General features: G+C 38.8%; 1 protein-coding gene across 1 annotated transcript; it reads right to left on the reverse strand.

Annotated features, from left to right (window-relative positions):
- Nucleotides 1-1,246: 1,246 nt before the first annotated feature.
- Nucleotides 1,247-23,442, reverse strand: CCNH (cyclin H). Its single transcript, XM_049766224.1, has 9 exons — nt 23,293-23,442; nt 19,852-19,974; nt 16,136-16,209; nt 14,494-14,704; nt 11,976-12,139; nt 9,440-9,510; nt 6,637-6,748; nt 2,397-2,469; nt 1,247-1,465 (listed from the first exon to the last, which is right to left on the reverse strand). The coding sequence occupies exons 1-9, from the start codon at nt 23,407-23,409 to the stop codon at nt 1,427-1,429; spliced, it is 984 nt and encodes a 327-aa protein (XP_049622181.1). The 5' UTR covers nt 23,410-23,442; the 3' UTR covers nt 1,247-1,426.
- Nucleotides 23,443-24,365: the final 923 nt, after the last annotated feature.

The following is a 24,365-nucleotide window of genomic DNA, read 5'->3' on the forward strand; positions in this document are numbered from 1 at the left end:
CTATTGAACAAATAGCATAATACAATTTAACATTAAAATGTTATGTTGGGATTACTATTGTTAATCTTGTGAATGTTAGGCCTTATTTTACACACCTTTAAGTTGGGAAATTGGCAGAGCTTTAATAATAAATTAGGTAGTTTGCCCAATATCACAACAGTAAAGAGGTAGCTGTAATTGACAATCAAGCAACTTAGTGCCATACTCTACATTTTTGGCTTTTTGTAGAGAGGCTGTACGAGGCTATGCTCCAGGGTTACTCATGGTTCTGTACTCAGGAATCACTCCAGGCAGACTCAGGGACTCTATGTGATGTGATGCCAGGAATCAAACCTGTGACAGCTACGTGTAAGGCAAGCATCCTACCAGATGTGCTGTCATTTCCAGTCCTATAGTCTGCTTTGATAACAATTTATTTTTACTTGAATTAAATCCCTTTAAGCAGTAATCTGAAGAGTTTCATATAATTTTATGTAGATTAATAAAATTTGAATATATATATATATATATATATATATATATATATAACTTGTAGGTATTCTTGCTACCAAGAGAAATACTCAAGTCAATATTTAACTTATTTTAAGATCTGTCTGGAAATGTCTTCATGTAACTAAATGGAGAAGACTAGTTTTCACATTACCCTAGGTCACTGTACCATGTAACACATAGATTCTATAGTTCAATTTTAATACAAATTACTTATCAGAGTGCCATTTGAAAAACTAAAGTTTCGAGAGTTAATAAAAACTTATAACTTATCACATTTTTATAGACTGGACTGATAGGAGGTAGCTGATAAGACTGGAATGTATGCCTTGTATTTTGAGGCTTTGATTCAATCTGTAATACTAATGTTTCTGAGTGGCACTAAGCACCTATACTGAGCACTGGTGGTCTTCACCAAGTTAAACTCCCTCTTGCCTACATAGGAATAGGTCAATATAGGCAGATTACATTATAACTTTGATTTGACTACAGTAGAAAAATTTGAGCCTGAGTGATAGTGAGGTAGGATGCTTGCTTTGCAAGGAAGCCACTCCCAGGTTTGATTCCCAGCATCCCATAGAGTATCCTGAGCACCACCAGGAATAATCCCTGAGCACAGAAATAGGCATGAGCCCTAAGTGCTTTGGGGTTAAGTGCTTAGACACAAACAGCTGGGTGTGAGTCTCCCCTCTCTGTAAAAGAAAAAAAATGAATTGATACTGGTTACAGTAACAAAGATTATCCAAAGTAGGTGCCATTCTTGCTCATTAGAAAACACTTTATTACACATAAAACAGTCCTGAAAGGTGGCCCCCATCTTTAAATAATAGGAAATTTTAATGATACACAGATGTTTTAACACTTTCATCTTCAAACAGTTGAAAATCAGATAAAACTTATCTTCTAGATTAGCTAATGACAGGTCTATTCCACATGGTTAAAGAGAATCTACCAGGTCATCATCAGTCCATTCTTCCTGAGGAAGAAAGAAAATATAAGGATAACACTTCTGAAATATAACCAATATTACTCACCACCTTGTTTCCCTGTAAGAAAAAACTGTCAGGGCTAGAGAGAACAGTAAATCAAGGACTTGCCTTACAGAATGTTAACCTAGATTCATTCCCTAACACCACATATCACCCATCCCCTTAACACTCTAGGAGTGAACCCTTAAATAGAGCCAATAAAGTATGCTGATTAAGAAGGTAAATATAGGGGCTGGAGAGATAGCATGAGAGGTAGGGTGTTTGCCTTGCATGCAGAAGGATGGTGGTTTGAATCTCGGCATCCCATATGGTCCCCCGAGCCTCCCAGGAGTGATTTCTGAGCGTAGAGCCAGAAGTAACCCTTGAGCACTGCCGGGTGTGACTCAAAAACAAAAACAAAAAACAAAAAAAAGGTAAATATAACTAGAAATTTTGTGGTTTAATCTTAGAGTAACACATGGCCTTATCAGACTTTCCCATAAGGAATGAAATTTCAAGCTTCTGTCTGACTTGTAGGTATAATCATTTTAAGAATAGAAGAAAAATGCTGGGAAAGTTAAAACAGTAAAAATTTAGCATGAACATTTGTTCCTCTTGCCTTCTATGATCACAGGAAGGATTCCTGATTGAATATATTACTGTAGTAGGCTAAGAAAACAGAAAAATATCCCTGTATTAAATGGATGCACAGAAGACGAGGGCTTCCAAAAAACTATAAATCTCTATAATGCTTATAAATAATAGGAAATAGAGGAATACTTAAATTTTGCCTTTGGAAGGGGCCCTGAGATCTCAACAGTTGGGAGTTTTATAAGCAGGTGGTTCAGGTTCAATCCTTGGCACTGCTTCATTGTCTCTAGGACATACTGGGGCCACCCCACATTAAGGTGTGTGATCAAAAAAAAAAGGTAAAATGACCTTTGGAGAACATGCCTCGTGCTTAGATTTCTTTGAGACGTAATCATCATCTTCATAGCCTTTCCTCTTCTTTCTAAAATGAAGTAGTTATCAATAAATAAATACTGGCAACACAAACTAAATTAACAAAACCGTATAAATATTGGGATAGAATGACAGTATCTTTAAAAATAAATGAAAATTTAAGATCCTAATAATGTCATAAAACTTGTGAATTTTAACTGATTTGGGAAAAGCCTTTGTGTAAGTAGCAAATGAATCAGAAAGGATAGGAACCTTGTCCTACTTAACAAATCATTACAAAAGCTATAATAATACATTTGGGGCCAGAGCAACATTACTAGTGGGTAGGGTACTTGCTCTGCATGCAGCCAATGTGGATTCAATCTTGTCAGAATTCCCCTATGGTTCCCAAACCCTCTAGGAGTGATGTGATTGCAGAGCTAGACTAACCCAACCCCTGAGTACAGCCAGGTGTGGTCCCAAACCAAAAATGTTATGATAGAAAATACAAGCAAAGATTTAGATCATAGATAAGAGAAGGCAGACAAAATTCAATGCATACATAGGATTTAATATGTAATAAAAATAGGGGCTAGAGTGACAGCACATACTGGGTAGGGCCTTGCACATGGCTGGCCAGGGTTGGCTCTCTGGCATCTCATATGGTCTCCCAAGCCTGCCAGGAGTGACTCCTGAGCACTGCCGGCTGTGGCCCAAAAACAAAACAAATATTTTAAATACTAAAGAAAGTTATTAAATATTCTTATTGACTGGTAAACAGGTCATTTAAAAAGAACATGAGTTTTCTGTATCACACAATTCAAATCGATTGTTAACAGCTGAACAAAAGGCCAAATACATAGAGAAGTTATTTAGTTGTAAATACAAAATGAAAACAAGCTTTCAATTACAAGTTGGAAGAAATACAAGAAAAACATGTGAGAGTAAGTGTATAAATATGCAGAGACCTACAAATCATCAGAAAATCAGGCAAGGGTTGAAGTCAAGATAGAAGAGATACAGAAGACAGTTAAATAAAGAAATGAGTGCCTCATAGAATTCGGGGAAATACAAATTAAAATACCAATCTCATTTGTTTCATCCAGATGGTAATCATTAAAGTTAATATTAAATGTGTGCATACAGTTACTAAACAACTTAACAGAAAGAAAAATTTAAAACCACACATTATGTAGTTGGCAAATGTAAATACCAACCAACTATAAGTTACCAAATGAATTTGGGTTCAGGTCTGAGTTTGGTCAAAGATTTGGTTTATCAGTAATGAAAACAGTTATGATGTAATTTAAGGGTAAAGGAATTATAACAACCAAGGAAAAATATTTTATCTAAAGTATATATGACCCATTTAACATTGCTGGCCCATGGCCATGAACAACTTACAGTTTGTAAAACTAAGTACAGAAATCAAATGTGTATAGAAACATTCATAGCAGTTGGGCAGATTGATTTTATAATTGTCAGATCTAGTAAAATTTGAGCTTCTATTTTATCTTTCATTTTCTAGTAATTTGTTACATATTTTGCAAAAATACAAAATTGAATAATTAAAATATTAGTCCGGGATTCACTAGATAGTATAGTGGTAGGGCACTTGCCTTACATGATGCTGATCTGGGTTCAATCCCTGACATCCCAGCAGGTCCCCTTGACCTGCCAGGAACAGAAAGCCTGAGCACAGAGCCAGGAATAAGCCCTCAGAATTGCCAGGTGTGGATCAAAAAGAAAAAAATATATTACTTTGGGCCTTGTAACTAGGAAATCTTTGGACACTTGATCTATTCTTTTGTTTTGGGGCTAAACCCAGATATGCTCAGGGATTACTCCTGACAGTGCTTTCAGGAATCACTTCTGGCATGCTCTGCGAACTATAAGGGGTATGGCTCAAAGCATGTGCCCTAAGGGCCCGACTCTATTAGAACCTTTAGCTTCTCTTGCCTTTTTTTTTGGAGGGGGGGTTACTTGTGGGTCCATATCAAGCTAAGCTCAGGGGTTCCGCCTGGATCTGCACTCAGGAAGTCTCTCTCTTAGTACTTTTATGAGGGGCCCACCTTTCTCCCTTACCCAGATGATGCCTTGATCTCTCCATCTCCAAAGAGCTTAGGATCTGCACCTCAAAGGATTCGTAGTTACGACTTTGGGCTACTTCAGAGGCAGGGCAATTTCTTAAATTTTACTATTTCTAAAACCTCATTGATAGGGAGCCCCCTATTTATCTGTCTGCAACATTAACCCTTGAGAGATTTTACCCCGTAAGCTTTTCTGGAGGGGAGGGAGCACACCCATTGATGCTCATGGGATACTCCTGGCTATGTACTCAGAAATCGCTCCTAGCTTAGAGAACCATATGGGGTGCCTGGAATCAAATCTGGTCCGTCCTGGGTCAGCTGCGTGTAAGGCAAATGCCCTACTGCCGTGTTATCATTCCTGCCCTGAGATCTCACCCTTTAGAGGGGTACATTAAGGTGTTTTAATTTTAAAGGGATACAACAAAGATATCTTCTATAATCTCTGCATGCTGAAAGTGCAGAGGCAATATGCAAACTAATGTTAGTATGGCAATGTTATATGTTAGGTAAATGATGTATACTCGAGTATTTGCCTAATGGTCATAGCCTACTAATTCCTAGTATTAAACTATTTAAAAGTCAGAGAAATGAGAATCAGGGCTGAAATTCTTTCATTAAAGTCAGTTATTTCTTTATTTCTCTAAAACTTCTCTTTTATACGTGTTACCTTTGATCAGGAGTTGTTCTACCAATTTTGAGCTGTACAGGATGCCATGCTTTCAAGTAGAGGTATGAATATAACAAAATAGGTCACATTTTACACACTTTCTAAGTTACTAGATAATCTCTTACTACAATTTTATAAAGATTGAGGGTGCTTTTGCAAGCAAAAGAACACAAATTCAATCTTGGTACAACCCCACAAGTCAAGCACAATCCCAGCAAAACTGTCACTTGTGATCCCTGGCACAACTAAGTATGTGTCTGGAAAGAACAAAAGCATGTGCGACCCTACAAGTTAAGCACATGATCTCCACTACCCTTCTTGCAACAAAAGAGGAGAGAGGTGGGAGGGGGGCGGAGAGAGAGAGTGTGTGTATCTGGTATGAAAGGATTTGGAACCATGTTCTGGCTTCTAAACACAAACTGGCAGCTTATATTAAACATCTCAAATATAAGATGACAAGACTAATTTTAACACATGGAAGAGATGCATGCCATAGGAAAAAATGTTTTGCTAATCTGGTTACCTGTATAAATCCCCAACTCTCTTGAACTCTAAAGTATTAAGTAGATATGTCAATACAAAAAATATAAGAAGCCATACAATAATTATTTCTACACTTAGCCATAATGAATGAGATGCCATGGGTTATCCTTTTGGCTACTAGAAAAATTTTAACAATACATTTTCCTGTCTTCAATATGACATTTCTTACCGAAGGAAACTATGCAACTAAATTAAATCTGGTAAAGTATACTTGCTCATTGGATGAGATAACATTTCTTGAAAAAGCCTAAATTGAAAAGGCCAAGAAGAGATTCAGGTATATTTCCTAGAACAGTGGTCGGCAACCTGCAGCTCGCGAGCCACATGTGGCTCTTTACACTTTTAATTTGGCTCTTCTGTGTGCCAGGCGGCCGCTCCAGGAGTCAGGACTCTGCTCCTAGCCTCTGTCAGTGCACGGCCTGTGTGGCTCTCAAAATAAATTTCAATCGTGGTTTTGGTGAGATTTGGCTCAGTTGAAAAAAAAGGTTGCCCACCACCATCCTAGAACATAGTCCTAGTGAATGGGGCTTATGTGAGAAATAACACAGGACAAGGCCTGAAGCCAAAGTGCCAGAATAGACTTATACTATCGAAGTGATTATCTCTTACTTAAATCTTGTTAGGAACATCAGTGGAAAAAACTGACTTAATGTTTGTTCATTTTTTTCCAATTTAGGCAACATTTACTTGGGCCTGATAGATATAGTGGGGAGGGCACTTTCCTTCCTGTGTCTGACCGGGGTCATTCCCCAGCTTCCCAAAGCCTGCCAGGAGTGATTCCTAAATGCAGAGCCAGGAGTAACCTCTAAGCACCACTGGGTGCAGCACCAAACTAAAAACAAACAAAATACTCATTTATCAATGAAATTATTTTCTTTTTAAAGACCAGCTGGAGAGGATAACAATGATAGCTATATAATACTAAACCTTTACTTACGTGGTCACATTAAGAGCAAGCTCAGCAGAGTGACATCTCTCTAGTTTCTGTTTCAGAATAGCAACTTCTTCCGGTCTAGGTGCTTCATATTTTTTTACCAAGTTTCTCATACCTGTGTAGAGATTTTTTTAAAAGGACTTAAGCTCGATGATATAAAGCATCATTTTCTTTTTCTATTTTTTTTATTATCTTTATTTAAGCACCATGATTCCAAACATGTTTATAGCTGTGTTTCAGTCATATAAAAGTACATCCCTTCAGCAGTGCAACCATTGGTGGTGGGAAGGTTGCACTAGTATAAAGCATCATTTTCTTCCCCCTTTTTTTTTTTTTTTGGTTTTTGGGTCACACCGGCAGTGCTCAGGGGTTACTCCCGGCTCTATGCTCAGAAATCGCTCCTGGCAAGCTTGGGGGACCATATGGGATGCCGGGATTTGAACCAATGACCTTCTGAATGAAAGGCAAATGCCTTACCTCCATGCTATCTCTCCGACCCTCATTTTCTTAAGTGAGTTGAATAATTTCATATTGGGTGACCAACATAACTGCTCAAATTCTTTGATGGACATAAAGATCTGCATTGTTCTGCATTAAAAGTCAGGAAATGCCATACTAGGGACCTGAGCAATAGCATAGCGAAAGGGCATTTGCCTTGCACGCGGCTGATCTAGGATGGACCTTGGTTCGATTGATCCCCAGCATCTTATAAGCTCCCCCAAGCCAGGAGTGATTTCTGAGTGCACAGTCAGGAGTAACCCGAGTGTCAACGGGTGTGGCCCAAAAAACAAAAACGAAAAAATTAATGCCACACTATTCAAGTTATGATACCTGTCTGCTGCTTAATCTTATATACAGATTAAGTATTAGCTTGCACCATAGTTTTTTTGTTTTTTGCTAATCCTATACAAAGTTTTTAAGATCTAGAAAACTTATACATAATATAATTAGCATGTTTCCCTGCTCCCAATGAAACCAATAAATTCCATCCTAGAGATCTTGGGTCAAGGGTATACTTGTTTATAAGGAATATCAGAATTACATAGTATATAATGAGACAGTGCTCAGAAAAAAATTGTGTGGATAGTCCTTTGCTTTAAGGAAGCAGCACCTAGGAAAAAAAAAACTAACCTCTTTAGGCTAAAACAACTTATTCTTTCAGTTACTTTCTAACTGCAGAAAAAGCCTCTACTGACTACAGTTTTCATCTACAATTAATACATTTAAAGTCCACGAGTTTGTAGAATGATGAAAGAGCCAGATTTTAATAGCCAGTCACATGATTCAACTAATTATATTGACTTTTTCATAATGCAAATATGAAGCTGATTCAAGTGAATTCTTGTGACAACACCCTCAAGATCATTGTTTTTGAGAAATTATGAGTAAGATAAACATATATAAGAAGAGTATTTTATAAACAGTTATTCTTATTTCATTCTAAAGTAGAACAATTAACGGTACTATGAAGGTGTCAGTGATAAAATGGTTGTTAGCTATAAAATATGCGAGTAGATTACTATGTTTCATTTTGGGGCCACAACCAGCACTACTCAAGGGTTACCCCTGGTTCTGTATTCAAAAATTACTGCTGGCAGGCTGTGGGACTATATGGGATGCTGGGGTTTGAACCCTGAATTTGCCACTTAATTACATAAGCTAATCTATGATCAAATAAAAATATGCTTTTAAAGCGAGCCCTCTAGTGGTATAAATGGAAACCTACAGATTTATATATCACAAATTCATACTAAGAGGAAAGCTATTCTTTCAAATCAAGAAATAATCTTATGTGGTCTGAATATCCTAACCTAAAAACATCTTACCTAAAATATATATAATTATGTGAAAATATTTAAAAATTGGGGCCTGGAGAGATAGCATAGCGGCGTTTGCCTTGCAAGCAGCCGATCTAGGACCAAAGGTGGTTGGTTCGAATCCCAGTGTCCCATATGGTCCCTTGTGCCTGCCAGGAGCTATTTCTGAGCAGACAGTCAGGAGTAACCCCTGAGCACTGCCGGGTGTGGCCCAAAAACCAAAAAAAAAAAAAAAAAAGAAAATATTTAAAAATTGAATCACTGGGAAAATACATTGCTCATGGTTCGAAAGAAAGGATGCATATATAAAAATATTTAATGTCATGGTTACATTACTATTTTTTTTTAAATTAAGCCAAATCTGTGGGGTTTTTTTTAATACCGTAATTTACAATAATCTTAATTTTTGCTGTTTTTTGGGCCATACCAAGCAGTGCTCAGGGATTACTCCTGGCTCTGCACTCAGCAATCGCTCCTGGCAGGACCATATGAGATGCTGGGGATAGAACCTGCGTCCATCCTGGGTCAGCCGCATGCAAAGCAAATGCCCTACCATGGTGCTACCACTCCGGCCCCAATAATGTTAATGTACAATGCCATTGCTTCATACTAGATTATTAAATTTTCTCCACCACTGACTGCAGTTCTTTCTCAGCAGGTGGATAGGCAAAACTGCTATTTTTTCTGGGGGGGAGGGTGAGAAAGAGAGAGACAGACAGACAGACAGACAGACAGACAGACAGACAGACAGACAGACTAAATGACTCTTGGCTCTTAACCTTTTTCACCTTTTTTTAAATCTGATGTGTGTGTGTGTGTGTGTGTGTGTTTTGTTCTTGGTCCTTAACCCTTTAAAAAATTTAATTGTAGATTCAATTTCTCTAATAAGGTTTGTATACATGAAAACTACTTCTGCCCATGTATCTAAATATTTAGATATTTAAATATTTAGAAAGTAACTTTGTAACAAATGTATTTTTTTTACTTACTTTTCATTGTATCTAACAGCTGTGACAAACAAGTTCTGTTCTCTTTCAGCATCAAACTTTCTGATAAATAACTGGTAAAGAAAGGAACAAGTTTTAACTTATTGAGTATATACAACATCTTGGAAAAAAATGACATCGTAAATTATTTCTGCTCATGCTCTCTTCAAGGGTATTAAGTAACAGTACTTTGAACTCTACAAGCAATCTTTATTTTTCTCAACCTTTTCTGATCATGGTCCATTCTGAACTTAGTTTCTTTCCTGTAGTCCACTGTCCCAGTTAGCCCCCAAGTTCATGCCATAACTTCCACCTCCCATTTTCTCAATGTCCATTCATGACCCTTTTTGAGTAAGTATCCTGGGGCTTATAGGGAACCCATATAAATCCCTCGGTTCAAAAATGCTGGTTTAAAACAACATTTAGTAAAAAAAAAAAGGCCAAAGGAATTCCATTTTTAAAATCAGTAGTAAATGTAATGAACAATTTATACCTAAAGTTTGCATAGTAATAAAAAGTTAAAAATGTTTTCATGTTTTTGGGCCAAACTGGAGGTGGTGCTCAGGGTTTTATGTTTCAGGATGACTCCTGGTGGTCTTGGGGAACAATACAGTATCAGGATTAAATTCAGGTAAGCCATATGTAAGGCAAGCACCCTATCTCTGATCAAAGAAATTAAAAATGTTTTGAAAGCAATTGCCTAAAGGGAAAAAAATCCTCATATGTTATCAACCCAGGGCCGTAAGGTAAGGCATTTGCCTTTCATGCAGAAAAACGGTGGTTCGAATCCCAGCATCCCATATGGTCCCCTGAGCCTGCCAGGAGCGATTTCTGAGCATAGAGCCACAAGTAACCCCTGAGCGCTGCTGGGTGTGACCCTAAAACAAACAAACAAACAAAGTGCTTATGAACCCAAGACATAACAAAACTGACATCTGAAATAGCAATAATAAGTAAACTTCTAAGATAGGAAAATATAAGGAAAAAATGTATTTATTTCTAAAATATAAAAATTTTAGTTCAAGCTGAATACTTTAATTCTACCTATCTACCTAGGAAAAATCTCACCACTGGAGAATCACTGCATAAAATACATGCTTCAATAGTATAATAATACACTTGCCTGCATATATATGTAAGTTTGTTTCATAAATGGAATAAACAATCACTTTAGGATTGAATGGATATACAGAGCTGTATATGTGAGCTGTACTTATAGAGAAGCATATCAAGTTTAAAATATAAGTCTATAATACCTTATTTTGAAATGTAGAATTATTTATGTAAGAGGAAAGTAAATCGAAATATATGTCAGGAAATATGAAAACTATTGAGGTTTGGGATAGTATCCTATACTCAGTAATATCAATATTTCTGTTAATATAAAATACATAAATAATTTACTGAGTTAAATAAAGATAAAACAACTGTCTATACCTGTTGCCATAAAAGCAATTGATTTTGAAATGATGGATAAAGGGTTATAAATATCTGTACAGTTAAATTTAAGAAAGTTTTATATTTCTTCCTCAGTAGCTATTTCAAATAAAATCAAGCAGAACTATAAAGGTCAGAAATTAGATGTAAAAATTGGACTGGAATGATAGCACAGTGATAGGGCATTTCCCTTGCATGTGGCTGACCAAGGACGGGCCTGGGTTCAATCCTGGCATCCCATATTATCCCCCAAGCCAGGAGCGACTTCTGAGCGCATAGCCAGAAGTAACCCGAGCATTCCCAGGTATGGCCCACCACCCCCCCAAAGTAAAAACTGTAAAGTCTAATTTGCAGCTTGGTCTGTTCTTTAGTGATAATATGATGATAATATAGGTAATTTCTGAGCACCAGGTACTGCTGTAAAAATCAAGTGAATTAAATTCAAGTAAAGAACTTCATCATACAGTCTGGTTCTTCGTGTGTATATATATGTATTAACTACCATTATTTACAGCTCAATTGCAATTCATCTCTGCATTCCTAAGAGAATTATACAACAAATATTTACTAAACTATATGTGCTGCAATAAAGAATGATAAAGCAAGACAAACATTTGTTATACTTATGTTCTTAACCATTTCCAAAAATTCTAAAATTGCCATATACCAGTGGCTCTATCATTCCTTCTAGGAGCAACCCATTTACTTAGTTAGATATGAATCCTCCCAGTTTGAATAAAATGACACAATTTTTTAAGATCTCCTTAAAATATGATTTTTTTCTCTCAGTTACCCTAGTCAATTTGCCCAACTATAGGAGATATAAAGAACTATAGTCACAAAGTAAAATTACAGGAAGGAATACTGTGAACCAAATCCAAGTTAAAAGTAAATGAATTAAAAAAAATGAGGGGCCAGAGAGATAGCACAGTGGTAGGATGTTTGCCCCCATGCACAGCGGATCCAGGACTGATGGTGTTTTGAATCCCGGCATCTCATATGGTCCCCTGAGCTTGCTATGAGCATAGAGCCAAGAGTAATCCCTGAACACCACCAGGTGTGACCCAAACACCAAAAAGAAAAAAAAAAGGTAAACAAATACCTTTCCATTGTGATTCCTGCTCTAGATGCACTGGATAAAATGGCAGTCAGGGCAATTTGGGATGGTGTGTATAAAAGGTAAGCATCTGTTAGTGAAACTCTGTTGAGAAAGTCATCAGCTGTTCTCCGCAACATCTCTGGATTTTCCAACATGGGATAGCGAGTCTAAAAATTAAGTTTGTAAACATCAGCTCTTCTGAAAAGCTTAATGGAAGAGTATAGAAATATGTACATTAGCTATAACAATTTAACATATAAGCTTGGATAAAAGTAACTCTTTTCTACACCCCAGCAACAACAAATCTTCCAAGCCAAATAACTTTTTATTTTTTTTTTTTTCAGTGCCAGGAATAGAGTCCAAGAGGGTCAAATAAACCAACAGTGGAGGCCAGAAATCTAGGGATTCCATTTCCTTCCTTACTTTCTATCTGCAATCAATCATCATACTCTAATGATTCTGCTTTGTAATCTCTGAAGTCCAGAGAATTCTCTCTGTAGCTAGCACTACTGTAAAACAAATATGTTTTGCCTGAACTATTCTAACAGCTTCTTAACTTTAGTATAACAGCAAGTGTACAACACACACACACACACACACACATCAGGTTTTGTTTTACTGTACATTGGCCATGTACAGTGCTGTAATGACTGAGTTCTCCAGCATATAAGGTATGCTCCAGCTTAAACTATCTCTCAACCCGATAGCTTGCTAACATTTTAAGCTACAAACCCAACTGTAATATTTTCCAGACAAACATTGCACAGGCTCCCCATTGTTCTATTCAAATCCTTAGCATCATTTCTACATACCATACTCTACATTCAACTCAGGCAGCATTCTCTTCTGCCTCCTTCTCCAACCTCCAGATTCTTTAATGCTTTATGGTTCCCTGAATCAGGGCCTTTGCCCAATGAAGTCTCTCTGACATGTACTTTGCCCCAACCTAATTCATATTCTGGCTCTAAATTTAACCTTAAATAACACCTTCCCAGAACCATCTTTCCTTCCTCTTACAAACTATCTCCTTTTAAAATAATTTCCAGGGCTGGAGGGATGGCAAAGCAGTGGGGTGTTGGCCTTGCATGGGGCTGGTTAGGGAGGGTTCAATTCCTGGGGTCCCATGTGGTCCCCAGCCTACAAGGGGCGATTTCTGAGTGCAGAGCCAAGAGTGGCCCCTGAGCACCATTGGTTGGCCCAACAACCAACCAGTCAATCAACCAATCAATAAAGTTTTCAAAAATAAAAATAAAATAAATTTCCCCTACTGTACCACTTAGCACACTTAAATACATGATTACTGTGTCCTCTGAATGTTAAGGCTGTTTCTGTTTAGTTCCTGGGTATGTCTTAAGTAATGACTGATATACCCAAGTACCCAAATTCACCAACTGAGATGACTGAACATGTTTCTTATTTGTTAGGTTTTACCAGATTATACAAGCCCCCTCTCAGAGCCCAAACTAAAGTTGTTTTTGTCAGAGTTTCTTGAACTTATATTTTATATTTCTATATATATTAACTAAGTTCACGTTTCACTAACAGTAGTACATTGGCAATATTCCAATCTAAAAAGAAGGGTTCGGGGACCAAAGAGAGAATACAGTAGGTAGGGGATTTGCCTTGCATGTTGCTGATCTGGATTCAATTTCTGGCACTCATATGGTCACTAGCCTGCCAAGAGTGATTCCTGGGCACAAAGCCAAGAGTAAGCATTCAGCATTGCTAGGTGTGGCCAAACACCTTTCCCCTCAAAGTTATTTCAGTGGGTTTTAAAATTAGATCACTGACAGTAAACATCAGAATAAGTTATCTTAAGTTGCTGTTGTTTTCTGGGCCTCACCTCATAATGTTTAGGTTTTACTCCTGCCTCTATGCTCAAATTCACTCCTGGCAGTAACAGGGAGAACAGACAGGGTGTCAAGAATTGAACCCAAGTCAGCTATGTAAAACACAAGCAGCCATACCCACTGTATTGTTTCCTTGGCCCCTAGTTACCTGAAAAATTTAAAAGCATTCTAAAAGCACAGTGGTCTTCATTTTGATCTCTGGGTCATTTTTTGCAGATCAACTAGATGAGATGTTCTGAACAGATGGCCTAGCCATCTGTATAACAAGTTCTCAGGGGTCAGAGAGATTAGCATGGAGGTAGCACGTTTGCCTTGCATGCACAAGGATGGTGGTTCAAATTCCGGCACCCCATATGGTCCCCCGAGCCTGCCAGGGGCGATTTCTGAGCATAGAGCAAGGAGTAACCACTGAGTGCTGCTGTGTCTGACCCAAAAACCAAAAAATTAAAAATAAAACAAACAAACAAAAACACAAGTTCTCCAGCTAATTCTGGCTTATCCTTGAGCTTGAGACTATAAAATAAAAATACGAGATAAGGCCAACTACCTGCAATTAATATATAGCTGGAATCATGTAGTATCAGTTTGAATAACAAGTTGTAATAAAATTGGGATTTCTTTGATTAGAGTAATAGCAAATCAGTATGCCCTTTTTATATCAACAAGATTACCTTTATATCAATGAGAAAGCCCTCAAATGGTCTATATGGATTATGTACAATAAGGTGGAAATTAAGTTGCTGTATAAGTAGTAGTTCATATTCTAAAATTTGTTCTAGTGCTTTCTCCTGTCCAAGAGGACTCTCCCGTAGATTTCCAACAAATTGTGGGCTAGATACATTGAATTCGTCTACTTTGCAGGCCAAAAATGCGCATGTAAGCCTAAAGGGAAAATAAAATTAGAAGGATAAATATATAATTGAGAAATAGCTAAACATTTCCCTTCTTAGAGTCCTTTCCAAAAATGCTTAATATTCAAAATGACTATGGTAGGTAGTAATGCAAGAAATTTAAAGACAATTCCCATTCAAATCTTTTTTCCATTTGAAAACCATAAAATTAGTTTAACTGTACAATATTATGAAAAATGTTCAACGATTACTATCTTAATGGGAGTTTCATATAGTAAAACACCTGAGGTGGGAAAAAAAATTGAGGGCGAGTGGTGTTTGCATATGGGGAGCCCAGGACTCAATCCCATAGTGCATCATCCCTGAGCACTGCTGGGAGCAAGCCCCAACACAGATCAAAGTGTGACACCTCCCCTTATACTAAATAAAAAACAGAAATAAACCAAAATCAACTTGAAGAGATAATGAAATTTAAAGCAACATAGTAGTATATGCACATGTACAGGAGGAAGGGCAGGGAAGCTTAAGGAAAACTGGGAAAACAGAAATCTCTGAGGGTATCTGAATAGGGAATTATTACCAGAGGTGCAAAATATAAAACTTTATTGGCTAATACATAATTTTCAAAGTATGAAGCTAGTAATAAAATGACCACAAAAAGCAATATTGGAAATAACAATACCATCCTCATCTAGTCTGACAGAAATGTAAATAAGGGGTCTAGAAATAGTAATAACAATTAGGGGCCATTCATCTTATTCATGGCACCCAGCATCACTAGGTATAGTCCTGGAAGTCCCTGAACATCACTGGAGTAGTAACCCTAGAGGCCCCTAAACACCTCCAGGTGAGCCCACCTTCTTAGGTTTCACATTGAAAAGTCAGACTGGAGAAATAGCACATTGGTAGGGCATTTGCCTCGCATGTGGCTGACCCAGGAAGGATCCAGTTCGATTTCCGATTTCCGGTTTCCGGTATCCCTTTGGTCCCCAGCCTGCCAGGGGCGATTTCTGAGTGCAGACCCAGGAGTAACCCTTAAGCACTGTTGGGTGTGGCTCAACAACCAATAAATAAATAAGGTTAAAAAAAGAGTCAGACTAGCTGACTAAGGATTACTGGGATGGCCCCAGGGCTTCTATAGTACCTCTTTGGAGCTATCCTTTTATGAAATGATAGATGTAGGAGAGGAATTCCTACATCTTCCCAAAGCAACACAGAAAATAAATAGGCTACAAAGTGATATTAAGGAAGTTAGTTTGAGAAAAACAAAATTTGAATAAATTGAAATTCAAACTCCACCAATATATAACAATAAATAAAGTATTCTAATGGGGAGGGGACAATTTAGAAAGAAATTAGATTAGAAAGAAAAATGCAAATCTAAATTACCCTTTATTAGTATGTTTTTCATATTACTCCCTTACACAGGATAAAAAAATCAATAAATAAGACTTATACTCACATTATTATCCGTGGGTGATATTCCATTACTGAGTTATTCAGGTAAAAACGCTTGAAATACATACAAGCTGTACCCTAAGGTTAAAAATACATAGTCAGGATCTATTTACACTTCCACATTTAACTCTGTAAAGAAAAATTGAAGCCCATACCTAATAGAAAATTTCTTTTAAAAAAGTTGCCCAACTATGATACCAAAGCTTTTCAATTTTGCTTTTATCAATTAATCTATGGTGCTCTAATGCCCAAAAATTAAAAATCAAAAGACCCTAACATATCTTGGAGGCTAGAAAGTACCATGAGTCGGGAGAGAAATTGCCTTGCTTGCAGCTGACCCAAGGTGAATCTCTTAACACCTAATATGGTTTCCCTGAGTCCTACCATGAAGGATCCCTAAGCACACTCAGGAGTAAGCCTTGAGCACCATCAGATATGGCCCCCAAATCAACTCAAACAAAAGACAGCCACCCTGGAAAGATTGTCCTAACTTTCATTAAATATTTACAGCTTTAACCATTAAATCCTGTCAAAATCTGATTATAATTGAGTCTAGTAAGCCTTTTCACAAACTATTCCAGATCTATGTGACAACTGTGACCACTATAGTGTCGAAACAGTTGAAGCTGAGAGTAACATTAGCTATTTACTGACTGAATCCCTGTGCTATACTCTTATCTGTGCACAGGGGCCCTAGCTTGTTTTTGAGCCTAAAGCAGGTTTGGTAAAATGATTTTTTCAAGATCACACATCTGATAAAGAGATAGGGCTGTACTCAACCCAGACCTCTAGTCAACTATATTTTTAGCTATATCATTTTGCTAGAACAAATGGAATAGTTATTTATCTATTTTATTTTGGTTTTGGGGCCATATCTAGCTGTGCTTTGGGCTTATTTCTGGCTCTGCTTAGTGATCACACCCATAAAGGCTTGGGGAACTATGCACGGTTCCAGAAAGGAACTCAGGTCAACTGCATACAAGACAACTATCGCTGGACCAATCTATTTTTTGATAGAGAAAAATCATTTAAATAACTTTAAACTTAGTTTATCATCTTGTGTAAAACAAAAAAACAGAGCCTTTTCTCGATTATAAAGAGACATATTGCATAAAGACAAAGTTCACTCAAGGTTCAGTTTCAACTAAAAGATTATAAGTAATCAAATACTATAGGTAAACCTACTATCTCATTTTATTTTTTACTAGAAAAGCACAGAACCAAATCAAAGCAAAGAAAACAATCGAGTATAGCTAAATGCTTTTTGGGTGCAGGGAGTAACATGTTCCTAGCTCTACTCAGGGATCATACCTGGCAGTATTCAGCGGGATCATATATGGTACCCAGACCATATGCAGTGTCAAGGATTAAACCATGATCAGCCTTGTGCAAGGCAATCACATTAATCTCTATACTTTCTATCTTACTCCTATATTTTCTGTGAATCTTTTATCTTAGATGAAGGACTAGTAAACTACAAAAATACATGGGACACTTCTGGACTTGATTATTTTCAATTTTTAATATTTCAATGTATTAAACTTGATAAAAGGATTACTTCCTAGGTAGGTATTTTCTGTTGGGTCAGATTTCTTTTATGCTGCATAATTAAGCAATTTAATACAGATTTTCATATTTAATGAAAACATTTCATTTCCATTCCATAAAAAAACTCTGGCTCTTTACTCATACTTTTTGCAATATACACAATGGGAACAAGTGCAGGGACAGATTTTTTTTAAGTCCATACACTCACAAAGTTCTAACTACTTGTTTCCATCACTGTAATAAACACATGTGCACATAAACTGGGGTTCCCAGACCCACACCTGAAGCAATTAAGACAACTTTTAATCAATAATGTATTTTCAGTTTCTAATAATCAAGGTTTAGAAATTTCTTATGGCCTAAGTTTCAGCACAGACATATAATTATAAAGATGAATGAACACATTATTTCAAAACATGGTGAAACAGTTGAAAAAGGACTATTCTGTTCTCAGCTCATTAGTTCGGAACTTAGAGAGTAATGTTATTAATTTTCTCTATAAAATGAGTATGCTGTGACCTGCTTATCAAAATTCAAAATTCTCTGACTATGAAATCAGACTCAAAACACTTTGAAATTAATATATATGTAACTAATGTGAATTTTGATAAAGGAGGGACCTAAGTTACAAGTTTAAAAGTTCAACACTTCTTTTTGTAATTTATTTAAAGAAAATGCATCACACAGTTGACATAACTGATCATAATACATTTGTTTTAGGAAGACCAAAAGCAACATGATTTAAAAAAAATAGAAATTGAAAGACTGAAGAGGGAGCTGGAGAGATAGCATAACGGTAGGGCATTTGCCTTGCATACTGAAAGATGATGGTTCGAATCCCAGCATCCCATATGGTCCCCCGAGCCTGCTGGGGGGGGGGTGCGATTTCTGGGCATAGAGCCAGGAGTAGCCCCTGAGCAGTACCAGGTGTGACCCCCCCCCCAAAAAAAAGAAAGACTAAAGAGATGGAAGAGAAAGGAAAGAAGAAAAAGTTCAGCAGCAAGTATAGTTTTGAAAATTATTGAATCAGGGCCCAGAGAGATAGCACAGCAGTGTTTGCCTTGCAAGCAGCCGACCCAGGACCTAAGGTGGTTGGTTCGAATCCCTGTGTCCCATATAGCCCCCCGTGCCTGCCAGGAGCTATTTCTGAGCAGACAGCCAGGAGTAACCCCTGAGCACCGCCAGGTGTGGCCCCAAAACAAAAACAAACAAAAAAAAACCCAAAAAACAAAAAACAAAAATAAAATTATTGAATCACCAGTGAACTCATTACAGCACTAGAATAAAGTTTAGTAAGCTCTTTTCTTTTTTAAAAGGGTAAGAGTTTAAAAAAAATACAGTAATAACAGTGAGAGAGTGGCAATTGTTGTTTGCATAGGCCCAGCAAAATATAGGGAAAATGAAAAAAAAAAAAGCCTTGGCCTAAATAGGAGACCTTACCCCTGAAGTTTTCTGGCAGAAGACCAACTCTGGGCTCCAGGCATACTAGGTTGTCCAACCCGAGTCTTTCTCTTTGGTCCAGGTGAAATTTTTTCGCACATTTGCTACTGGTGTCAGGTTTCTGTAGTTAAAGATTCTGGTTTCTGTGCATTTCTTTCATCGAAGGCAGGACGATATGGAGCATCCTCTAGTTTCACCTCACCATTAGATGCGGAGAGCCATGCCCTGCAAGCAGGTTGCTGCTGTTGTTGTGTCTGATTGTTAAGAGAACACTCTATGGAGTAAGTCAATGCCAGGGCAGTGGTAGGGTCTTCCCTGTTAGAGGTTTGCTTTTTTGCTTCCTGGTTATGTTATAGACAATTGTGGTTATTTCCGTAAATGGTATCCATGGCTCGGGTATATGCGCAATGCCCATTCTTCTGAGGCCTGAGCCAAGTCATTATGCCAATATTCAGGGTATAAGGCCCAACTGCATTTCAAAATTTGTGTTCCTATCTCTATTAGATAAGAACTTATTTGCATATGTAATGTTTTCCCATTTTAATGTGCCTATGCAAAAGAGGAACAATGCCACAGGTATTATTGATGCATCTGGGGGCTGAGGGAACAAGTACAAAACAAGCCCCGTAACTTGGTTCTAACATAAAAAGTTCACCACTTCTAAGAAACTAGAAAAAGTTAGGTTTCAGAAGCAGCTGAAGCACAATATATTTGATCGCAGTCATGACTTACCACAACAGACCTTGGCATTGCTGGTTTAAACACTGAACAGAATTCCAATAATCTCTTCTCATAGTATTTACAGATCGTCATTTCTTCATGAGGCTCAAGAAAGACTGGATCATTTGGAAGAACCTTAGGTGGAAAATTAAAACCAAATTAAGTGAAATTAAATATTCAATATCTTTTATGTTCAAATTTAATGGTTTTTAAACTTTGAAGAGATTTAAAATACTTCACTTTCTATTACAGAACTGCTCTATCATAACCAAAAACTCTTTGGGAAAGCATTTAATAGACAGTATCACTTTTACAGTTTCTCAGAATGTCAGGTGGACGTCTGCTTCATTCAATTTAAAGCAATCATGATGGTTTGTGGGCATATGCTCACAGGTTGCATGCAATTATTTATGTAAAACCATTAAACACAATAATCACTAGATCACAGAGGTTAAATATATATATATTTCCTGTTTTGGGGGAGGTGGGCCACAGCTGGTGGTGCTCAGGGGGTTACGCCTGGCTCTGTGCTCAGAAATCACTCTTGGCAGATTTGGGGAGCTCTATATGATGCTGGAGTCAACTTAGTGCAAGACAAACGCCCTATCTGCATCGCTCCAGCCCTAAGAATACAATATATTTCAAATATAATTCCTACCTTTATAAATTGATGTAAAGAAGCCAACCTGGGTTTGATCCCTGGTACCACATTTGGTTTCCAGAGACCCACCAGGAATGATCCCTTAATACAGGGTCTGGAGTAAGCTCTATGAAGTACAGCTCCCAAATCAAAACTATATAATTTTTAAATAAATAAAAAATGACTTCACACATCTTGTAAACACTACAGAACACATCACATGGTTAAAAAAAATACTATAACTTTACAAGTATCCACTGGGTCCTGCTGTAGATACCAAAACTACCAAAAAGATACAGTGAAGTTTTAAATTCTTAGTACCTCAGAATATGACCTTATTGGAAAAGGAGTCTCCAAATATGGAATTAGTTAAGGTTGAAGTCATACAAAAATTCTGTGGGCTCCTACCCATATTTCACTGAATACTTCTCTGTTTATAGCGTGTTTGCTGCAAAAAGAAAGAGCATTATGTGAAGCTTTTTTTAAAAATTGTGTAAATAGTACTTAAAAAGCAGGGGCGACAAAGATGTGGTGACAATGCTCATTTGGTAGTCCCTGGGTAATCAGATAAAATGTGGATCATGTGAATCATTACAAGAATACAGAGGGTGATAGAGACATAAGAGCAGTGTGAAGATAAAGGCAGAGATTAGTCCTGGCTTCCTCACTGTAAAGGAACACCCGAGGGCACCAAAATGAAGTATCTTCTCCTTAAAGATTGCTTGGTTCAGCTGCTTCTCAAGGTTGGCAAAATAACCCGGAGATGTTTATTCAATCTCTGTGACCCTTAGTTTCCCCTGCTGTAATATGAACATAATCAAGTAGCTAGCTATTCATAAATATAAGGATTAGGAGAAATAAATGTTAATTTTTTTATTGGTTTTTAGGTCACACCCGGCAGCGCTCAGGGGTTACTCCTGGCTCTAAGCTCAGAAATCGCTCCTGGCAGGCACGGGATGCCGGGATTTGAACTACCGTCCTTCTGCATGGAAGGCAAATGTCTTACCTCCATTGCATGCTCTCTCTTCGACTCAATGTTAAATGTTTAAGAAGGACTTAGTACAATGTATAGTATGTGATAATTTGTGCAGCATACACACAAATAGTGAGATGAAATTACCCGGATCAAAAGTAAATCAAAGAGGTTGCAAGGCTCTAGTCTTGCTCATAGCACTCCCAGGTGCGATTTCCTGCACTGCTTAGGCTTCCCCAGGACCATGAGAAATGATCTGTGAGCCCTGAACACTGCTGGGTGTGACCCCCAAACAGAAACAAACGAAAATTGTCTTCCCAGAAGGGGTTTAGGAATGAGCTTCCAGGTGCATGCACATGCTGTATTAAGTTTCATCGCCAAAATACCATCTGAGGGTAACCCTGGAGCACAACAGGGAGCCCTCAGGCATGACATCTGGCCAGCCAAGCTGAGCAACTGCTGGAGATCATCGCGGGGCCTCCCGGTGTAAAAAAACAAAAACAAAAACAAAACAACTATTATGCTGAGTGAAATCAGTCAGAGGGAGTGAGAGAGACACAGAACAGTCTCACTCATTTGTGAGATTCAAGAAAAAATAAAAGACATTATTGTAATAATATCCAGAGACAAGAGAGATGAGAGGGCTGGAAGGACAGGCCCAGGATCTGAAGCCTACCACAAAGAGTGGTGAGTGCAGTTAGAGTAGCAAGTACACTGACAACCATCATGACCATCTTAAGAAGTGAGAGAAAAAAAAAAAAAAAAAAGAAAAAGAAAAAGAAAAAAAATTAAAAAATAAAAATCTACAGTATAAGGGCCCGGAGAGATAGCACAGCGGCGTTTGCCTTGCAAGCAGCCGATCCAGGACCAAAGGTGGTTGGTTCGAATCCCGGTGTCCCATATGGTCCCCCGTGCCTGCCAGGAGCTATTTCTGAGCAGACAGCCAGGAGTAACCCCTGAGCACCGCCGGGTGTGACACCCCCCCCCAAAAAAAAAAAGAAGTGAGAGAAGCAGAATACCTGTCTCAAATACAGGCAAGGGGTGGAGGAGATGGGGGGCACTGGTATTAGCAATGTAGCACTGTTGAAGAGTGTTCCTTATTATAACTAAAACCCAACTACAAACGTGCTTGTTATCAGGGTGCTAATATATATTTATATGTATATATATATATAAGCACATATATATATACATATACACACATAAGCACTTCATTGAAGATTAAAAAATTCACCTTTAGTGGCTTAGTGCCAGTATAGGATTAAAGCACTTTTCCTGTCAAAACCAAACCAAACCAAATCAAATCTCTGTCCAGGTAGATTCCAGACAGCCTACTGGCAAAAGCGTGAATGAACTTCATGGGACACTAATGGAGAGAGATGCGATCAGAGATGCGCGGGGATCTCTCTAAGCAACGAGACGTCCAAAGAACTGGCAGGCCACAGGCAATGGCCCGCGCAGCATGCTGCTGCTCTCGGGCTGGCTTCCTGGGTTGCACACAGCAGCGGCAGCAACCCACCCGCCCACCCACAACTCAAAAGCACTTCTGGCGGAGTCCGCTTCCCTCCTGGTCCAGTCTGCAGTGCGAGTCTGCGAGCAATAGCGAGCGATGCCCCGGGTTCCCTTGGGCCCCTTGAAACCTCCTTCAGAACGACGGGGGCCGAGCAGGCACAGTCAGTCTTCCCGCCCGGACGAGGCGCTCAACTAGCGCTGCCAACCTGCGGCGCGGCGGCCCAGCCAGTGGGCCCGGAAGTGCGGCCAAAGTAGGGCTGAAGTGAGGGGAATAGCAATGACCAAAGAAACTGGGGTGTGTGTCTGTGTCTGTGTGTGGGGTTCTCACCTTCCCGTTCGCCACCACTTTGCATTTGTATTTGCGGTTGGCATCCGCCCGCAGCTGCGTGAGCTGCTCTTCCTTGGCGAACGTCCAGTGCCGCTTCTGGCTACTGTTGTGATACATCTCGCCGTGAGAGCCACCGGGACCAGGAAGTGAAGAGGCAAAAGAAGCTCCTTCAGGCACCGCCAACTCCCTGGGTGAATGAAGCTCTACGCGGCTTCCGCGGACACCCACCGCGCGAGCGAGCGCGCTGACGTCACGACCACGTGCTCAGGCCGCCCGTCGCCCGCCGTCCGCCGCGTTTCCTGAACCGACCCGGAGAGGAACGTCTCGCGTGTTTTCCTCGCGGCCGACTGGGACTGAATGGGCGGGGCCTAGGGGCGTAGCCCCGCCCCTTTCTGCCATCCTCGGGGCGTGATTTCTAGCTCCGCCCCTCCATTTAAGATTTAAAGGGGAAAGTCAGAGGGCGCGCCAAAGAACTGGGCCTTGGGGATGGAGCGGTGATGCTAAAGGCAAGTGCTAACCTAGGACGGACCAAGGTTCGATCCCTCTTATGGCGTCCCATAGGGTTCCCCCATAAGCCTGGAGCGATTTCTGAGCCCATCGCCAGGATTAACCCCTGAGCGTCACCGGGTGTGGTCCCCCCCAAACACAAAAACAAAACTATACAACAAAAACCACCCCCCAGCACCCCAAAAGATCCCCAAAAAGGTCTTTCCAAGGTCTTCTTAAATAGGTTTCCAAAAAGGCCCCACCGAAAAGGTGACGATTACAAAGTAAAGGTTTGAGAATTGAATTCCTCTGTGAGTGATCTTGGAGCAGATAAATGTTCTTGTTCATTTTAAGGAAGAAAGTGCCTGGAGCAACAGCCAAAATCTCTAGGCTGCAGAGAAACTGGAAGATGAAAATGGAAAATAGGAACAATATGTATTTAGAAATATAGGCACATATTACACACACATATATGTTGGCTCTAATGTGCCCTTGCCTTGATCTTTGTTATTTATTTTGTATTGATCTTGACCTTGTATTTATCTTAGCCTTTTCCCTCACCCTGCAAATGAGAACTCAGTATTTTC

The sequence above is a fragment of the Suncus etruscus genome, chromosome 2 (genome assembly GCF_024139225.1).
Source record: "Suncus etruscus isolate mSunEtr1 chromosome 2, mSunEtr1.pri.cur, whole genome shotgun sequence".
Lineage (NCBI taxonomy): Eukaryota > Metazoa > Chordata > Mammalia > Eulipotyphla > Soricidae > Suncus > Suncus etruscus.